Raw genomic sequence first — 21,353 nt, forward strand, 5'->3', positions numbered from 1 at the left:
AGGACGCCACTAGCGCTTGCGAGATTGTACACTGCATGCTATTGGCTGATGGAATGTGTTCTTTATCCTGGGCGCTGATTGGCTCATTGATCGTAGCATCAGTCTGTTTGTTCATTTTTGCGATTGTTTGGCAGTTCACTCGACAGATTCACTTAAGGAAATAGAACGCCGCTACTTGGCGGATTTTTACGTATCGCAGGGGTCTCTGGAACATAACCCCTGCGATAGATGAGGGATCACTGTAATGAAAGTTATTAAAGTTTGTAGTGAATTTCTGCTATGGATTTTGTGTCTGCAGTTCTAAAAACCATTATCTTCTCCTGGCACTACAAAAGTGTTTATTCACAGGTCGCCCTAGATACAGTCTGTAGGGATCCTAGCGCTATGGGTCAGGATTGCTCATTAAGAACAACCAGGGACGGCCTTTGCTCTTCAGCTCTCAGGACTGGATTGCTGACCAATAGCAGGGTCACGCTTAGTGTGGACATGCACAGGAAGGAAGTACCAAGTGAGGAATTGTGCAAAATTAAGTTTCGAGCTGCACATAAGCAGAGATATAGTGCCCATCTTGGAAAATAGTAATGCGGGTAAAGATCAGAAACGAAGGGCAAGAAGGTAATGGCTGCTTGATTTATACCCATAACGAGTCATGCATAAACATGACACAAACACTTAATATCTGAACTTTTTGAAAATTCCCTTCACAACTGGAATACCCCTTTAAGGGCTATGAACATCTTTGACTAGGAATATATTATATAACAGAGGTACACCAAGTTTCAGGCTTCAATCTTCATCCATTTATTCATTCATTCATTCATTCATTCATTGACCCCTTAGAATACAGTTTGCAACCTGCTCCTAGCTTCCAAATCAACATCAAGTTACTTGGTTAATAAACCTATTGGATAACTTTAAGACCTTTACTGAAATGTTTCCTAATCATTAGGAGGGACTTGTATCCTACTCGTTAACCCCCCTTACATAGCTCTACAAGCTTTGGGGGCATTTTGTTATCCACTTAAATGCCAGTATTTCAGGCTTCCAATCATTTTTACAGTAGGGTTTAATTAAACATTTTGCATGGTTGTCTTCTGCAGCTCAGTTTCCTTCAATTTATCTTTACAAGTAAACCCAGCAGAAGTCTCAATAAGAGTTGGTCTGTGTGCTGGACTGCCGGCCCGGTTTATACCCCTCTCCCACATGTTATTAGTAGCTAATTTATCACCACAACAAAACTTAACTTTGGTCTGGTCATAAAACAACACATTGAATAATCTCCTATTGAGACTTAGACTGCAGTGTCTATATACAGCGATATGTAGAAGCTACAGAAGTGAAAGATGCAAAGTTTTTAATGAAACCCTATTGCTAAAATGATTGTGGATCTAAAATAATATTTCACAGAGTAGGCAGAGCAAAAAGTCTCCAAATTTAACTTGAGTAGCCCTTTCACAGTGGTGACTTGAATTAAAAAATATAATTTTTATTTTGAACTTTTTAAAAATGCACATATAGGGGCACAACACATAAAACAACAAAAACAAAAAAGTAAGTAAGGGGCGTGGTAAATACCATCCAACCACACCGTCACTAAAGATGGGCATCCAATTGTGCTGTGTGTGTGGGTGTTTGTGTGATCTGGTCACCGGCGACCACGAAGTTTTTGTCCTGCTTAAAGCCGGTAATGTATGAGGCAGGGGTATATTGGTACTTGGGGTTTGTAAGATTATCCCCAGTTGTTTTGGTCTTTTTTATTTATAAAGCCCACACACCGTAGATGGATGCAATTTTTAGTGATTTGAACGTTCGTTTCTTCACAATTCTTTTTTGCCCCCCCCCCCTTTTTTTCAAAGGAGGGTAGAGGTACCTGACCAATTCCTAAATGGATAGTCGGAATTGGCCTTGGCCGTAGGGATCATCTCCCGAGGTTGCTAGATATGTATGATGCCAACCTCCAGAGAGAGTCTCCCGGTTAGTATAGGACGGCCTCGCCTCTATAGATAAGGGTCGTAGTGTAAATACTTGACCCAAGCGTATTCGAATTTCCCTTTTTAGTATGCTGATTCTCGTATTTAATTGCTCGACGCGTTTCACCACTTCAATTCTCGTGGATCATCAGGAGCATTATAAATCGGGATTGAGTAGAGACAGTATAGATGATATCATGAGGTCACCAATAGACCAATTGATAAAGAAACGAATATCTTAATTTTTGGAGGGCCTGTTCATGCAGCAGGTTTCTCAAAGGATCGGGTCTAGCCTGGGTAGAAAGTTCGATACTCAAATTTCTCTTATTGACAAAAGCAATAATTTGAGATTTGCCAGAGATAGCGTATCCTAATGACCCAAATCAGCCTTGAATGCGAATGTCTGGCGTGGGGTGTTCAGGACTGATACGGGAATGTTCAAGCTGCTACTACTCACAGAAACATACCATAGGGATGCAGTATTATGCTGTGAGTAAAGTAGTATTGGAGCAATCCGTCTCTGTCCAGAGATTGGATAGCCGGTTCGTCCTATGCAATATGCATACTGGGACGCTAAGCCGGTATCGCAAGGGTTTTTGTGCCTGTGCTTATTCAGGACACATATCCCCAGGTGAGGAAAAGGAGAGAAGCACTAGCCCCCTGCTTCTCTATAGAGAACACCCCGTTCACCAATCTGCTGCTTCTTTAGCTATCACATAAACAGACTAGTGGTTTACTAGCCTGTTACGTGTAGGAGCTTATCTAACAGAACCCGCCCGAGTTTCTTTTCCCAGAGTGTCAGAATTGACAGAAGAAAAGGATGGATACAAGATGAAAATAACAAAAGTTGGTGTCCATAGCCCAGGTGGTAGGCTAGGGAATGAGCTCTGGATGCAAGGTGCTTGCCTTATATAGTGCAGTGCCCTCCTTCAAGAGGGTGTGATCAATTTGTCCACCTATCAAGATAGACTACGCCCCCTTGTGTACACATCATGTGGATGGGAAGGGCTCATTTGTTATTATTAGACTCCATGTAAACCCAGCACTGGATCGGGAGTCCTCAATGGTTACTGGAGTGTGGGTCCTCTGATGTTGTGGAAACGATCGTCCCTCAGGGCTCCTCTCCACTGGCGACGGCGATAATCGCTGCGAGAAAATCGCAATGCCAAGATCGCACCGCATCGCCGCAAGTTTGCGATTGCGCTGTGATGCGACGCGATATCCGCCCTGCCATTACGCTGTGTGTGCGAGAGAAAAACGCAAAACGCTGAAACTGGATCTAAAATAAATGCATTTAAAGGGGTTTTCTGAGTTTTTGCTATATAGTTTCGGGCCCTCTGTGCCAAAAACTATATACTCACAGTGGTGCTTGACCTACTACGCTTCTGTAGTCTGGTGCAATGGCATCTGACAAGTGATGTCACCAGGCCAGAAGACCCAGCGATATCCTTTAAACCTGTTAAATGTGCTTTTAATGTGGAAGCCCCCAGCAGGTTTAGGGGTCACTTATGGGTAAACAACTAGCTTCACTGCTAAAGAGCAAGTAAAAAATAAGCAGGAGGTCCCGAAGCGGTGGCAGTGAATCAGCACGGCAAACAGAGAGGTGAGTATTTGTGTTTTTTTCTTTTTTCATATACAACTTGTCCCCTCACTAAGAATGCTAAAAACATTTTTTTTTAAATTGCCTCCCTAAGGGCTAATGCCCACAGACGGATTATCGCTGCGGAATTCACGGCCATAGACATGCTGTGTTAAAAGATTCTTCCCTGCCCTCGAGCAGGAATCAGTTGCAATTTTCCGCTTGCGGGGGGGGGGGGGGGGGGGATAAAATCGCAGCATATTCTATTCTGTGTGTAAAATCGCAACTGCACATGCGCGCCGGCCAAGACACTCACCGTGGAACCAGACATGTGAGTATAGGGTCTCTCTAGGTTGCTGGGTCTGATTCCGCTGTGATATTTCCCAGCCGTGGGCATGAGGCCGAAGGTGTCTACAGCCTTTAATCTTCTAGTCCTTGAATTTACACTTGGAGAATTCAAAATCCTCAAGCAAAGAATTAAACATACTATTTTCAGGTCCATTCATTTTACCAAAGGTTAACTTATATATTTATTTCTTCACCATTCATTTGCTATGTCAGAGGCACAAACACTGGAAGAATCACACTCTCTGATCAGGCACCCGTCTCAACCTGAATCTCAATGTTTCCACAAGGAATGGGGCTGGCATTTAAGCAAACCTTTCTTATATTGTTTGAATGACTAAATGATGTCAGAGTCTGCTCGGGCAGCCTGTCTATACAAGCAGATACATCGTTGACTGGTTCAATTGAGAAATGTCAATCACATTCACTGTATAAGTGAATGAGAATAACTGAACAATCGGTATTTAAAACGAACGGTTAGTTAATGAGCCAACAATGATTTTTATGCCTGTATAAAAAGAGCAAAGAACGAAAAGTGAATGATTTAATGTTCATTGGCTACATTTACACTGAAGAATTATCATTCGTTTTCTTTCATTTGAACGATTTTTTGAATCGTTCCATGTACAAGGGCCTTTGATTCACTTCTATGGAAAAGAGGGAGATTGATGCTTTTGGCTATCTCACTCTGTCAGGTAGAAGTGACAGTGAATGGAGCGGTGGTTACACACTATTCACATGCTGGCGCCATTGTCAGGATCGTGAAAAGGCTGTCTGCTATAAGATCTGCAGGACAGACAAACCGCTGCATTTGCAGTGCAAGCTAAAGTCAACCTGTTTTGGCAAAAAGCTGTTCTCACAGTGCAGAATTTTTCCGCTCTGCCGCAGTGCAGAAATGTTGTTGCACCACGGTTTTTGAAGACGCAGCATGTCAATTCTTTGGACGTTTCTGCGGTGTGTTTTTGTCCATAAGCCCTAATGTAAGTAGCAAAAACCGCAGCTGAAAATGCTGGAAATACTGTAAAAGCACTGCAGATTATGCAACAATACCGCACATAATATGCAACAATAAATGCAATAACAAACTACGCTCGTCAGCGGTTTTGCCGCATAAGCGGAAATTCTGCGGAGTTTCCGCACAGAAACTCTGCAGCAAATCCACGGCAATTCTGCCTCGTGTGAACCCAGCCATAATGTAAAAAAAAATAATTTTATTTGTATGAAATGTGTGTGTTTATATACAGAGTTGTTCAAAAGCAATGGTGCAAAAGTAAAGAGCGCAGCTTTAATCAGATATTTAAGATGTATAGACCAGCAGGTGGCACTGTGCAGTCAACCTTCCATGAGCAGCTCTAACTCTGCATAGCCTAGTATATATAATATGGGAAGGTACTGTATTAAAATGAACAAAAATAAAGCCATTTTCTAGAGAAATATGAGCAGAGAAAAAAATGCTAGAAAATCACTACTAAAAGTATATAAAAAGCTGGTTCATTAGAAAAATGTAATATCTTTCGCTATCTGGTTTTAATTAGTTAAAATAAAAAGCATAGGTGATACATTGTTTTTAATGGTGGGCCGCTATTTATGAGCCAGTGCTGTGCGTTGTGTTGGGAGGAGTCAATCAAAAGGGCAAAAGTCTTGGATTGTTTTCTCATTCAACAAGTATCTGAATACTGAGCCCATGAGTGAGTGATGAGGTCCTGAACATTCAATAGCTAATACTATTAAGACCTCCAAACAGACTACTTGCAGTTCAGTATTTGTGATTCACTGAAGGTCAAACATAGACATACCTCATCAATATACGGTTTTACTAACACCTGGCCAACAAGTGCTTCCGCATCCTTTGTCTTGTCAATCGTGGCATATGTTCTCAAGCAGTGACGAATTATATCCACATTACAGGTCTGAAGGCCTTGCAACAAGAGACTTTCCAGAGAGCGCTGTAACATGCATGTGATTCCAGCAATACGCTTCAAGACAGGAAGGCAAACAAAAAAATATGTTAAAGAAAAACATTTCGTGAAGGATTAAAAAGATTGTTAGTGTTTTATGGCAGATTGCACTCACAAAATATCCAAATTACTAAAAAACTGTTGCTTTACTTAACATCATTATTTCAGGATTGAGTTCACCAATATCCACTGATCAAAAAAATTAAGGGAACACGTCTGATCTGTATGATCTCCATCACCTCCATGTCTGTCACGTGCTGAGTGTGAATATGTTCTCACATGTGAAGAGAACTGAATGCCAACTGTGGACCTTCCAAATTGGGTACTATCTATGCCAATCGATCTGCACAGTACTGGGCTATGAGCACAGGAGAAAGTAACTGTCTGTGGCCAACACCTGCAAGACCATTAGCTTTGGGGAAGGGGGGATGTCTCGCTGTTGCCTCTCCAGTGCACCTGTTACTTTCATTTCTACCAAGGCGGTTGAAACTGATTCACAATCACTCATGCTTCCCTGAAGTTAAAATCACTTGTGGTTATGCTGGGTATAATATATACCGTGTTTCCCCAAAAATAAAACCCTATCTTAAAGCATTAGGTCTTATTTTTGTGGAATGTCTTATTTTACTTACCTTGCAGCGGTTGTCCGGGTCCTTTACAGCTGGGTTCCTCCAGCTCTTAGCTAATCACAGCCATTGTGTTGATTCAGCGAGTGTTGCATTGATTGGCTGAGAGCAGTGCTCACTGATCAGAGCCATCGCTTCCTGGAGGCAGGATTTATGAACCCCACGGCCAGGAAGTGATGTTCAGTCGGCAGTCGAGGAGTGTATGACGTGCCGCGGCACTACGGAAGTTTGGAGACCAGCGGGAGGAACCCGTACTGCGCCTGCTGGGTAATGTATTTTTAATTTTTTTTATAGGTATTCTAATTAAAACAGAACATGATCACATAATATTTAACTATACTATTCTTCAAAAATAAAATTAACAAAAAGAGAATTAAATCTCAGCAATATATATATAATAATGTAGACAACCAATCTTATGTGATATACTTACAGGTCTCACTTTATCTAGAAGAGGCATGCCTTTACTTTGAACAGCATGGAACTGTAACTGATTAAATTCTGTTGCAATCCTCTCCAAGATCTGCCCAGTTAGCAATGTGCTTTAATAAGATAAAATTAGGAAAAAAGACAGTTAAGTCTAATTACATGACTGCTATAAAGTTGTTTTAAGACACCATCATTTGTTCTGTCTTTTCTTTGAGACAAGAATAGAGATGAGTGAACCTACTCGGCCACGCCCCTTTTTCGCCCGAGCGCAGCGATTTTCGAATACTTCCGTACTCCGGCGAAAAGATTGAGGGGCGCCGTGGGCGAGTGGGGGGGGGGGGGGGGGAGAGGGAGAGAGAGAGGACTCCCCCCTGTTCCCCGCTGCTACCCCCCGCACTGCCTTGCCTCCCCCCGAATCTTTTCACCCGAGTACGAAAGCACTCGAAAATCGCGGTGCTCGATCGAGTAATTACTCGAAACGAGTAGGTTCGCTCATCTCTAGACAAGAACATTTTTCTTGCTTGCATTGTTTTATTACAATGTAAGACAACCTTGCTAATAAAAATTAATGGCATATAGTATAAAGACAAACCATCACCTTTACTACATTAAATCTGTAAATCAACAGGTTGTTCCAGTGATAAAATGATTTACCAAAGGTTTGGGAATTTAAGGATTAACCTCTTCAGTGGCAGGTTTATTATTACCATGTCATGCCTCACAGGGCAGGTTTTTTTAAATGAGTCAACAATGCAATTAAATTTCGCAAGTATTTATTAAGGAATGCAACAATCAAATTGCAACATTTTCTTGTAATGAAAGAATACATTATAATAATTTAGCAAAATAAAAATAAAAGAATTCATAATTTTAGCTAAATCAATCAAGAAATTTCAGCACTAGAGCTGTCCACGGAAATCTTCTGGGGTTTAACTGCATGGTCAGTGCAGCAGGCCCAGGAGATTTTCCGGGTGTGCCAGTAAAGGGGTTAAAGCAGAATTCCAGGCTTCCCCTTACTAAAGCTGACCACAGAGATAAGCTGTTTGGTTGGCAATGCTACAGTCACATTAGAAAAGAATAGGGGCAATAGCAGGAACATTATTTCATATGATACAAATGATTGCATCCTTGGAAATACCTTTTCAGTTAAGGCCCTTTCCTGTTAAACTCATTCAAGACCAGAGATTTCTTTGGCTTTCCAGGTTTGTATTTTCATCCCTACCTTCCAAAAGTCACAACTTTATTTTCCGTTGACATAGCTGTATGACCTCTTGTTTTTGGTAGGCCAAGTTGTATTTTTTAATGCCACCGATTTATGTATCATGTAATGTACTAAAAAAGCTTTAAAAAATTTTGTGGCAAAAAAAAAAAAAACAACAAAAAAAACCAATAGCAGCGTTTTACGCTTACGGCCATGTGAGCCCAGCTCAAGGAGCAGAAGTTTAGCGCTCAGCTCATGTTGCCAACTTTACAATTTCGAAAAGTTAGGGTGGTTTCACACGGGTGAGAAAATCGTGCGATTTTTCACATGACGCGAGAGTCAGTAAAAAAGCAGATTATGAAACCAAATTGATTTTCAATGGTGTCCTTCCAATCTGCGATGTTATCACTGATGTGAGGTTGACAGAACAAAAAAATTGCGGCAAGGTCTAGCTTTCTGCGATGTGCGATTTTTTATCTCCCATGTTTCCCTATGGAGCCTCCTTTTTATTGCATCGCAATGCAACAAGCCTACATTGCGGTATGATAGGACTTTCTAATGTTAAAATCACATTGACTTTTGCTAAAAAAAAATTGTGAGCAGCAGTAATGATTTTGTGAGAAAAAGCAGCGCTGATGCTCAAAAATCGTAGGAAAAAAAGACGCAATGTTGCTGTGATTTTCTCGCAGCAAAATCGTGATCACCCGTGTGAAACTAACCTTACAGGTCCATTAATATGGCAGGTGCAAATTAAAAGCCTGCACCAGCCTCCACTGTTCAGTTGCATGCACAGAAATACACTAGGCTTTTCAAAGTGTACATTTACCTGTACAGGCGTTCTTGCAACCTCTGCAATTGGACGATGAATTTTATATGTATATTGTAATACGTTGGTGGTTAGTCACTCACTGGATCGTCATCTCCAAGGCAAGATGGTAGGCACACATGTATGAAGTCAGTCCAACACAATGTATTTCTCTTTAAATCTAGCATCCACCAGCCTTTATTGCTTTACACAGCACAGCAATGTCCACACTGTATATCATATTTATCATATTTCATAGTACACAGGTAAGTGTACTATGATGGGCCCCCAAGCTCTGACCCCTCAGAAGATCTGTGCAAATGATCTGCACATATTGGGTAAATGAAAGTCTACCAATTCCTGCTCGCTGTATTCCCTGTATACTACAATGGAAACAGGGCCACACACAAATTAAATCACTTTTCTATCCAAATATATAGAGAACACAGCAACAAAGAATTTGTGAACTAAGATCAAGTGATCAGGTAATATGTACATGTACCTGTACAGTGCGCCCCCAGAATGTATTTTACTGGAGGGGCCTGGGCACACTAGTCCAACACTATCTTGGAGAACTCTAAATCTTATTAATGTAAGGCCTTATTGTATAGTTGGTACAAAGCCATAGTACACCCATGTGCGTGAGCCCCAACCCTCACCTGTTCAGCTCTGCATTTTCTTTACGGTTCTGGGAGTTCAAAATGTTTTCAATCTTCTCAACAGAACGGATGACATGAATCATCCTTAGTACACACATCTGAAACACGGAAAAATTCATTAGATCAGGATGCATTACTTGGATTATGTAATAGTACTTAAAGGGGCAGTGGGGAGATGCAATAGATATTAAAAAAAAAACCACAACACTCACCCCCTGCTACTGTGCTGCTCCCTCTCTGGTCTTCTATTTACTTCCGTGACAGTGGCCATGATTTTTTTTCACTCACGTGACCACTGTAGCCAATAGAAAGCCATCAGTGATGTCCCGTAACCCGCTGCTTGCTTCTATATTAGAGGCCCATGTGACAGGTTCACGGGATGTCACCGGATCTTCTGATCCGGGTCCGATTCTGCGGCTCCTAATCCCGGGATTAGCGAGCCAGGTAGACGAGATTTAGCAAAAAGCGGGGCAGCCAATCCATTGCGGCAAAGCCGGGTGGAAACGGACATGCGGCACGGAATTCAATTCCATGGCACGGCATTTTTTTTTTCCGCTGTGGCCTCACTATGCGGAATGCCGGCGGCCGAACCATTCCAAAACCCATGGTGAAATGCAGCGAGTTTTGAAAATGCGGCTCTCCCATGGAAATCTTGTGGCTTTTCGGTGCGGCCAAGCGGTGAGATTTTCGCAGGATTTCCGTTCTGTGTGAATCCAGCCTAACCGTGATGTCACAGCAGCAATGGAAGGTGTCAATGTACTCTTATGAATGACATTAAACAGGTCTAGATAAAACCCAGTTATCATAACTAGAAGAGCAGCCCTGGTGACCTGTGATATTGGAATTTTGCTAAACTCTTATAATAGACTGACTTCCATTTTTCAAACAGATTTACAACAAATGAAGGCAGATAACACTGAATTACAATACTGACGATAGGGGACGGACACAGCTCCTCTTCTTCCTTGTAAGACCAATCTGTAGATTCATTTTCCACAGATGTGACAGCTACAATGCATGTACCACAGTGCCAGTGTACTTGCAACAGTGTCCATAAAGCACAGAGTCACAAAGAAATGTAAATTAGGCTTTCCATCTGTCCAACCTACCTCTAAACAATGAAGGATACACATCAAGTAATTTCTTTATCACAAGACCTCCCCAATACTTCTCTATGAGCCCAGCATTTGCTACATTCTTGTTTAAAAAGTGTCATATGTTCCTCCACTGGTATATTCATAGCGCTGTAGACCCTATATGAAATGTTTCATTGTACTGCACACCGTATTTCTAGAATACTTATTTTTTTAACCTTGTGTTTCTACTTCTTCAGAGACAGCTGTGCATTTCTCCCCAATTTTACCTCAAACTTTCTTTCACTATATTTTCCCTTATATGTTATATGGATGGGCACCTTCCCACCCCTTTTACCAAGGAGCAGAATTCACATTGTTCAGATGCAATGACTAAAGACTGGTTTACACGGGCAGATGATCTTTCAAAGATCGCTCAAACGAAAGTTTAAGTGACAGCTTTGAGCGATCATTTTGCATAAAGTATTAAGTAGCTACTTAAGAGCAATTAAGTGTGCAAATGAAGCCTTGCCTGAAAGGCCTTAATAGCCAAGGGCTCTGTGCTCAGATCCTTTGTTCTCCACTGGGAAACAATGCTATCAACACTCCCTATTGAGAACTTCTCATAAGACTGAAAGACGATTTTTAGGTTGGACTGAAATGTAATGATCAGTTAGCAGTGCCCGAAAAGCACCAGTGGGCGGGCGTTTAGACGCGCTGATGATCGCAGATTAGCGACTTTTTAGCGATCATTGGCTTGTGTAAATGGGCCTTTAGTTTACCACCACCTTATTTCATTTATCTGCATAAAGTACAAATGGAAATCACTGAATGGCTGTGATTGGCTCACCGAGTGCTGGCTGTGATTGGCTGCTGGCGCTCGATTAGCCAATCACAGCGTTCACTTTGCTGGAGGCAGGGTATTCAAAGCCCAGGCACCAGCAGAAGCTCAGCCGTGAGATGAGGAGGATGAAGTTTACTGCAGCGCCTCTGTCAGAGACCATCGGGAGGCATCTGGAAGCTGCGCACCAGGTGAGTATTCATTTTTCACTTTAGCTAGGTCCTATTTTCGGGGGATGCCTTATATTTCAAGCCTCCCACGAACACCCGATAGGTCTTACTATCAGAGTAGGACCTATTTTCTGGGTAGTAGGTAGTAGGAGACATTCCAGAAACTCGCAAATGTGTTACCCCCTTAACACTATAGGACGTACAGTTGCATCTTGCAAGTGCGGGATATGTATGAAAGGGGATCGCAGGTCAATTCCACTCTATACAATGTGAGTGTCGGCTGTTTCTAACAGCTGACACCCACCAGCAACAGCTCCGAAAAGTATTGCTGCTGATCAGAGCAGTTAACACATTAAATGCCCGATCGCTGTTCGGGAGTCCCACACTGCCCCCCCCCCCTCCCCCGCAATAAGATCCTCAGAAAAGTCTGTGGCCTAGCTTGACAGATTGCCTGTCAAATTGCGGTATAATGTAATGCTATTCTGTTATATCATACTGCAGGAGCAATCAAAGCATCGCAAGTTCTTGTCCCCTATGGGGACTTAAAAAAAAAAACAAACCGTAAAAATTTGTATAAAAAAGTTTCATTAATTATTACAAAAATAAAATCTAATAAACGTTTAAAAAAAAGAAGCACTTTGCCACATTTGTAATAAAACAAAAAAACATATTTGGTATTGCTGTGTCCATAAAAGTGTGATCTATCAAAGTGATAGAAATAGGGTGGAGAATACTTGATGTGGTAGGCCAATTAATAGATTCGGCCTCCACAATGCCATGGCTATGATTGGTTCATGCAGTGCTGCATTGATTGGCTGAGCAGCGCTCGAGAACCAATCACAGCTATCGCATTGGTTCATCCAATTAATGCAGCGTTCAATGAACCAAAGCGATGGCTGTGATTGGGTGTGCAGTGCTCGAGAACTAATCAATGCAGCGCTGGATGAACCAATCAGAGCAATCGCTTCCTAGAGGCGGGATTTATGAATCCCGTAACCAGGAAGCAATTTTTTGTGGGCGGCCAAGGACTGCAGCAGAATTCCTGGAGGAGCTCCGGAGAGCAGCGGGAGAAACGTGCACCGAGCCTCCTAGGTAAGTATATTAAGACATTCTTCGAAAATAAGACCTAGTGCCTCTTTTGGGGCAAAAATTACTATAAGACAGGGTCGGTCTAATTTTCAGGGAAACACTGTATATTAATCAGAAAAATAACATAACTGGAATTTGAAGCTAATGGGATAAGAGACAAGCTGTTTTTTTTTGGGGGGGGGGGGGGGGGGTCGAACATGATTTGATGCTCGATACTCGAACGAGCATCAAGCTTGGCAGAGTATGTTCGCATAACTCTATATAATTCCCTTTTTATTTATTTCAAGAATTAGGGTGCCTTCAGATTTGCGATACCGCTTTATTTAATGTCAATGTCAATAGGACTTTCTAATGTTAACAACACATCGCACAAAAAACGCAAGTTTATGCTTTGTGATTTTTGTGCGATGCACTTTTACCATTAGAAAGTTCTATCGACATGTACGTTAAAAAAACACAGCAATATCGCGATTGCAAGTGTGAAGGCCCCTGAGGAAATTTTTCAGGTCTGCAAATTACCTGGTCAAAATCTATCCTCTATGTAGTAGTCCAAATTACAGAAACTCCCACCTAATGAAACTATTTTCTCTACTGATGGTTTTAAATATCTTGGAATTAATATATACAACAAGCCTACCAAATGTGTCTCCCTCAATACAATGTTAAAATATAAAACAATTAAAAAAAAAAAAAAGTCTATAATTGATACTTTAATTTGTGTGAGAAAAGGGGCCACACTAAAACAAAAAATGTCTCAGAAAAAGAAGGTGTACTGGGTCTGCCAATTTGGTTAATGTTGAAACTTTTTAGTTTTAATAAATCCCCCAGATTAAAGGGGTTTTCCAGTGAAATACTATTGATGACCTATCCTCAGGATAGGCCATCAATAGTTGAGTGGCTGAGGTCCGTCGCCTAGGCCCCCGACTGATCAGCTAAGTGGTCGCAGGCTGTCAGCGCTGCAAATATACAGAGGTTGGAGTGGAAGCATCCACGCTGACCTCCGTATAGTGGCCAGCACTTGTAATTGCAGGTATGGATCTAATTGAAATCAATGGGAGCAGTGCCTGTAGTTACAAGCGCCGGCCACTATGAGGAGGTCGACACAGAGGCGTCCGCTCCAAACTCTGTGTATTTGTGACGCTGACAGCATGTGCCTGCTCAGCTGATCGGTCGGATTCCTGAGTGACGGACCCCCAGCCGATCAACTATTGATGACCTATCCTGAAAAACCCCTTTAAACATTAGAATCCGTTTAACTGAAATGTAAAAAGTTCAAGGACTATGTGAACTGTGCATGGATTAGTAATTTGCTGGAAGTGGATTAAAGCAACCTTCCGGTTTTGGGACAAAATTTTGTCCTAAAACCAGAGAGGGAGTTCTTCTCTGCCAGCAGTCCATTGACTGGTTTCGGGTGCACTTTTTAGCTATCCAAGATGCAATCTTTAAACTACCTAATCCCCACAGTGCACTGGTAAAGTTAGACTACCAATACATGATAGCTGCTCTGACTGGCCATGGCTGCTCACATGATCAGTGCTATCCAATCAAAGGACATTGCAGTGCATGCATTAAATAAGTAGTAAACTACAGTGACCATCCTGGACAATCAGAAAGGCTCCCTGAACAAGCAGATTGCAGGAAGAGCAGGTTATCTTATCACAAGCCAACCTCGTACATCAATTATCTAAAGCCGGAAGTCCCTTATACGAAGTCATTGCACGAAGGCCAGCTCCTAATTAAGTAAGATAGCCAATGTGAAAAAAGTGATTTGCAATTCTGCTAGTTATCCAAAAAGGACATTTTCAAGCTGAAAATCCCTCTAAAGAGCTGGCCACTAGGGGTCGTCTTTCCTTCTAAAATGCTGTATTGTGTTGGCCAGAAACAGTGTTATTCTTTATGTACATACGCAACAGCTTATTCTAAAAAGGCAAAAAGTAAAAAACGGAGGTATCATTTCAATACTATGCAGGCGCTATGCACACTTATGCTACAAAAACACACATTTAACCAGCACTATGGAGAAATTACCATCAGGGATATGTACTTGCCTTTTTTTTCCGTACATCATCTTGTTTAGCCAGATGCTCATCCACTGCACTAATGCTGTCATTAACAGATGTTTTGAGGCTCTGTGAATAGGAAATAGAGTACAACATTTACCAGCAAGGCTTCTTTTTTATCTGGTTTAACCCCTAAACGACCTAAACACATATCCATGGACATTAGCTTATGTATTTTGTCTTGGGATCAAAACTATTGCCACCTCCATTGGGAAGTGCATTCTTTTTTGTTTACTTGTGAACTATCCTCTCCTAGGTTACCAGTAGGTGATAGATGGGGGTCCCAATGGCAAGGAGGAATTGCAGGTGCTGACTTCACTCCCATTGAAATCATTGGGATATCCACGCACTTCCTCCCCTGACCACTGATGACAATGTCCAGCTGGCCTCACTGGACAGTGGTCCTGATGGTCAGCTGATGGACGAGTGGTGGATCCCTGTCCGTCAACTACTGATGATGTATTCATAGGATCAGTTCAAATGAGCCCAGACAGCCCCTTTAACTGTCAGAACACTTTGAAAGAAAAGACACTGAAATGACAAGTGCCCTCTCTTAAGGCCCTTTTACATTGGGCGGGTGTCAGGTAAACGATGCCAGACACTCGTCCATGTGTAAACTTGCTCCCGTGCTGTTACACAGGAGCAAGTATCATTAGATTGCTCATAGTGCGGCCAGCAAGGGGGCAAGACATCTGGGGGAGTGTTCTCTTTCCGCTCTTCCCCTGCCCGCGGGGTTTTGAACAGCTACTAACAATAATCGTCCTGTGTAAAAGGGCCATTAGACTGGCTCCAAATTTATACAAGACAACCAGCTTAGATCTAGGGTTAATTATATTTTGACACTTAAAATTGAAGTGAATGGAAGCCGTACGATCCGTGGCCCGTCTGCAATTGAATTGAGGACAGGCCGCGGATTCCATAGGAAAGCAGGAGTTAAAAAAAACAAACGAACAAACAAAAACCTCCAGTGCGCATGTGCGGCGCCGTGCCAGCCGGCACTTCCGCACACATACGCAGTGAAGAAAATAGAAGACCCGGACAGGTAAACAGTGTCCTCGGCCGTGAGCAGGGTCGGATTCCGCTGCGGCATCCCGCATGTGGAATCCTATCCGTATAACAAAATGGAGATAAGTGTGTGCATACATGTATAAGGAGCACATTCGTTTCCCAGAAAAAAAATAAGACAAACATAATCAGGAGACTGCATCTTTTATGCTAAAGTTTGAACTGACTTCATTTCTGAACTCTGTTGCTGAAGTAAGCCTGTTTTAAGTTGCTGCTTACCTGCACTTGGGTGGTGGGGGGAGATATACTTAGCTCTCATACTCCTGAAGGATGGCAGTTCCCCAGCTCCAGCAGCCTTCCCCTGTGACATTGCCTACTCCCATGGGTAGGGGATGCGGACCCTTCGCACCATTTGGGGGGCTCTCGCTGGCGGGCCACATGCAAATATATATGATCCGGATGTGGTACTTTCTCTTCTGAGGCGGGCCGGGCAGTAACAATCTGGACAGTACCGGGCTGTTCGCCCTCCTCTATCCTTCGGTTTTGACGGGGAGAGACCTGCCTCACCGTTTAGCCCTGGCCCTTTCTTCTACCCTAGCGGGCGCGACCGTCCTCCTGAGAGACACTAAGCTAAAAACTGATTAGCCTGGTGTCGGCAGGGAGGGATATAGCCAGTGGGCGGAGCTAACACTTTTATGCTTAGTGTCGCCTCCTAGTTGCAGAAGCTATATCCCAAGGTCTTTGCTGTATCCCCCAATGACACGAGCGAGAAATACTTTTTAATTTTCCCTTTTCTGAAGTCAAATAAGAGTAACTACACAGGATGACAAAACTATAACAAATAGTGCACACATACCAATACCTCCTCTTTCAGTTGTCCCAGTGGTACAGTGAGTTGACTCAATGCCTTATCCATTCCAACCTGTACAAGAGAAAGGAAAGAGCTCTGAATTACAAGTAAGACCAAACTCATTTGTTTTTAGATACAAGTATGTTATCCCCCTATGCACGGCTTGCAATACAGTAACATTAACAGTACTTCTAACATGTCCTAACCCCTGAACAGTGACTAAGGGCTCGCTCACATCAGCGCTAGGGGACTCCCTTTTCTTACTCGATTTGGGGAGAAGTAAAAACAGAAACCCCCTGGTCGAACGGCTCTGTGTTATGACGGAACCCAACAGCACCCCATTGACTATAATGGGGTTCAGTTCAATTTCCGTCGAGCAGTCTGTCATTTTGCCGGAATTCACAGATGAAATAGCGCTGCTTGTTTTCTAGTGGAAAATGACCTTTTTCATGGAATTCTAGCATTTAGACCAAGTTCTCAGCCTGTGCCAAACAGTCCCTGCACTCTACTTCTTACCCCATTGAGACAATTCACTTTTTGTAGACACGATCTTTTAATTCTTCGATCACCACCTGCTGTTGTGCACCTTTTCCTGCCATGATCGGTCTGGCTTCTTAGACCTCGTCAAAAGTGTAAATGTATTTATGCAGAATTACTATTTTCCATTACTTTGCGGGTGACTAAGCAGTGCTTGCTATATGGTGGATTTTTCAGTTTTTATCTTTCTGAAAAACTGCAGCCAGATGTTTTCTAGGAATTAACAGCGAATCATAAGAAGGTCTACACAAACAGCATTTAGGTTTGTGGCATTTTTTCGGTGTTTTTGCGTCCAGTGAAGTTATTTTTCCAGAATGCACAGTGCATTTTGGTGCTTTTCACTATACCTTCAAAAACAATAATGTAAATGTAAAAATGCCCATTCAAATTTTTAAAGCTTTTTCACTGCGGGTTTTACACGCAAAAAAGAAAGCCTGTCTGAACTCCGTCTTAAGAATCTTCACGTGCATTTTTTGATGTGTTTTTTCATAGAAGTAACAGGAAAATGAACATGTAAAAAAACCTTTAGATACGACAGCTGCTCAGCTAGTAACTGGATTAAAAATGTACTGTCAGCCAATGAAGAGAAAATATGTCGTAACACGCCATTCGCCACTTCAGGCTGTATCATGCTTCATGCATGCAGCTTTATTTTGCTGCTGGGTATAAGGCCTTGTTCACATGGGCGACAAAGTCACACGATTTTGTAGCGTTGCTACAATGCTACAAATCGCATGTATGAGAAGCCCATGCTTTCCTATGCTACAAAACGAGACAAAAACCTCACGGGTCCCGCTATATGCACGCGACTTTTGAGGTTTTGTAGTCCATGTTTCCCTATGGAGCCTTCCTCTCTCTTGCATCGCATGAAAATGTGATTTTCGTGCGTCGCGATGCAACTTTGACGGTAGGAAATCCTACCGTCAAAGCCCAAGCTAAGCCCTGGCTGCAAAAAAAAAAATACACATACATCAATTGGTTCACTCACTGCCATTCATCGAGCGCTGGCTGTGGTTGGCTAAGCGTCAGCCAATCACAGCCAGCGCTTCCAGGAGGCGGGGATTTTTGAATCCCCAGCCAGAAGAGGAGATCACTGCTGGGAAACCGGGGAGAAGATGCGGCCAGGCTGACAACTCGGGACAGGTGATGCATGTGTGTTTTGTTGTTTTTTCTTATTCAGCTACGGCTTATTTTCGGGGAAGGGCTTATATTTCAAGCCTCCCCCGAAATACCTCGCAAATGGTGCTACAAAGTCGCCGTGATATCGCACGGACCAGTGATGCGATATCGCTGAGATTTTATCGCAACGATGCCGTGTCGCCCGTGTAATTGAGGCATAAGGCCTCCTTCATGCGGGTGACAATGTCGCCTTGCTACAAATCGCATGTATGAGAAGTCCATGCTTTCCTATGGGTTACTTTACACATGAGATGTTTTGTAGCATGCAACAATCCGACACAAAAACCTCACAAGTCCGGCGACATGCCGGCGATACGCGTGGTTTTGTAGCCCATGTTTTCCTATGGACCCTTCCTCCCTGTTGCATCGCATGAAAATGTGATTTTCGTGTAGTGCGATACAGCTTTGACAGTAGGAAATCCTACTGTAAAAGGTGTAATCTAAGCCCTAGCTGCAGGGAAAAAAAAAAAAAAGACATACATCACCTTAGAAGCGCTCTCCACCGCAGCTTCTCCCCAGGTCCCAGCACTGCTACTTTTCTTCATCTTCTGGTCAAGGATTGAAAAATCCCCGCCTCCTGAAAGCGTTGGCTATGATTGGCTGACGCTTAGCCAATCACAGCATGTGCTCGATGAATGGCAGTGATTGAACCATTCACAGCCATTCATCGAGCACTGGCTGAGATTGGCTAAGCGTCAGCCAATCACAGCCTGCGCTTACAGCAGCCAAGGATTTTTTATTCCCCGTCCAGAAGATGAAGAAGATGATCAGTGCCGGGACTCGGGGAGAAGCTGCAGAGGTGTCCTGGACAGCATGGGAGAGGTGATGTATACTTTTTTTTTCTTCAGTTACAGCTTATTTTTGGGGTAGGGCTTATATTTCAAGCCCCCCTAGACAATCTTCGCATGTGATGCTACAAAATCGCGGTATTGCCGCGAGAAGACACAGCAATATCGCACGGTGCAGCGAACTGCACATTTTGGAGCGGGCGTCCGCCTCTGGATTCCGCAGCAAATACTGCCCATAGTATGCAATGCAAAAATAAGTCTTCATTCACACGAGCAGAAACCAATAGCAGTTTACACTTTCGGAAGAAAATTACAGCATTCCCCAATTTCCTGTGGATTCTGCATAGATGGTTTTCATTGAAGTCATGGGATTAATACGGTATTTGGTATAAGTAGGTTGCTGAACTTCTCCCTGGGCAATACGTCAGAATGCTGCTCCTCGCTCTTGATGTATGCTCCCGGCAAATACTGAGGAAAAGTCTTGGTGGCCTCGAAACGCATATATATGATGGTTATACAATAAAATGAAGCATAAAAATGGGTTTTCTAGGCAACGTCAGCTGTTAGTGCCAAGCTACACCAGAGTCAGGGTGGAAACTGCTGCTCCGACCCTTGTGTACTCACCGGCGCTCGTAATTGCATGCACTGCTCTTGTTGGAAAACCCCTTTAAGCAAAATTATCCTTGTGTACTCATGTATGTCCGCAGGCTGTGATTCATACACAATTTTTTTTAAACCTTATTAGTATCTGTTGTCGAAGGTTGTGACGGTCACTTGGGGTTGGTTGCACCTGTTGCACAGAGAACTCTGTTATAAAGGACTAAGTCTAAGAAGGATATAGTCCACACGTCCTTTTTTCTCATTCGGGTTGCACCACCCTCTTTTTTTGTACTGTCCACATGCTGCTGCAGAAGCTCTGCTCCTACTATGACAAGGAGGGCAAACAGCTATTTCTGTATCACCATACAGGGACATGGCCGTGGGGACAGTGATTGAGCATGTGTGTCCACCAGCAATCAATTTAATAGGTGTACTCAATTATATGCTTTTAATACCAGGTGGCATCATACTAAGTAAATCTCATAACAAATTAGTTTTCCAGTCAGCAAAAACTATTGATAACCTACTGCAGCGATGAGTTTATCACCAGGCCTGCTGTCAGTGCAGTGAGATCAGCCATCATCATAGGGATCACTGTACCTGGCTTCACTCTCAGTGAAATCAATGGGCTGAAGTGGCTACTACACTTCTACATCCAGCCCTGGTGTTGGAGGGGAAACTGACAGAAGTATAGTAGCCAGATTCAGCTCATATTGATTTCAATGGGAGTGAAACCAGCAATGGCACTTCCGCCTCCATCCCCTATGATGATGCCTGGCCCCGCTGCACTGACAGCAAGCCAGGCGATCAACTCATAGCCGGAGTTCCTAAGCGGCTGGTCCCCGGCAAGTAACTATGGGAAACCTATCCTGAGTATACGTCATCAATAATTTTTGTCTGGAAAACTTTTAGGTAATTTGTTAACAGCATGTTAATGGGAATCATTGTTTAGTTTGTATGATTGCAAAGAATATGAAATTTAAGGTAACTGTCTAGTCAGAAGATCAAAATTATTTTGTGAGTCAGAACATTTAGGGGATGATTACCTGCTATTTCTTTTCCTCAGATCTTGCTACTTCGCTACTTTTTAGCTGATCTCCATTAAGGCAGAGTAGTGATTTGTTATAATAATTAATCTACATAGGTAGTCTGACTCCACCGCCCCACCCCCAATCTCGTCATTGGTTCAGGCTATTTCTCTCTCCCTCCCCTCTTGCAGCTCTGTCTCCTCCAATTGGTTGCCGTGTATAAAACACACGTATATCAAAGCTCACTAAGAAGTCAGTATATGAAGAGCTGATGTCCATTACAGCAAGGGCAGAATTATAATAAAGCACTAAGCCATCAATGAGAGAAAGATGGACATCAGGTAATTGCCACAGATGTACTGAGGAAACGGAGGGACAACCCCTTTAAGACGGTCCTCAGGACAAGAGCTACAGAATGCATTCCTTACTTTTGATGTGTGTTTGGGGTCCATAGCATTTTTTTCAAAATCACAGCATGCTCTGTGTCTGGTATTTTTTCCTGGCATTTTGCTATAGGCTTTTCTATAGGAAATAAAATACCACCCAAAAAAGGTTGCTAAA

At 42.8% G+C, this 21,353-nt stretch overlaps 1 protein-coding gene across 3 annotated transcripts in view; it reads right to left on the minus strand.

Moving 5' to 3' along the window:
* Positions 1 to 21,353, minus strand: part of COG2 (component of oligomeric golgi complex 2) — a 65,697-nt gene that overhangs the window by 32,091 nt on the left and 12,253 nt on the right. The window contains exons 3-7 of one of the 3 annotated variants that reach the window (XM_066605330.1): positions 16,673 to 16,732; positions 14,794 to 14,874; positions 9,573 to 9,670; positions 6,912 to 7,020; positions 5,691 to 5,870 (exon numbers count right to left, since the gene is read on the minus strand). In XM_066605330.1, coding sequence (XP_066461427.1) covers positions 5,691 to 5,870; positions 6,912 to 7,020; positions 9,573 to 9,670; positions 14,794 to 14,874; positions 16,673 to 16,732 — 528 coding nt within the window. Of the gene's footprint in view, positions 1 to 5,690; positions 5,871 to 6,911; positions 7,021 to 9,572; positions 9,673 to 14,793; positions 14,875 to 16,666; positions 16,733 to 21,353 lie in introns of those variants that run through there. The other 2 variants (XM_066605322.1, XM_066605338.1) reach the window with 2 other exon arrangements.

Source organism: Eleutherodactylus coqui, chromosome 1 (assembly GCF_035609145.1).
Source record: "Eleutherodactylus coqui strain aEleCoq1 chromosome 1, aEleCoq1.hap1, whole genome shotgun sequence".
NCBI lineage: Eukaryota > Metazoa > Chordata > Amphibia > Anura > Eleutherodactylidae > Eleutherodactylus > Eleutherodactylus coqui.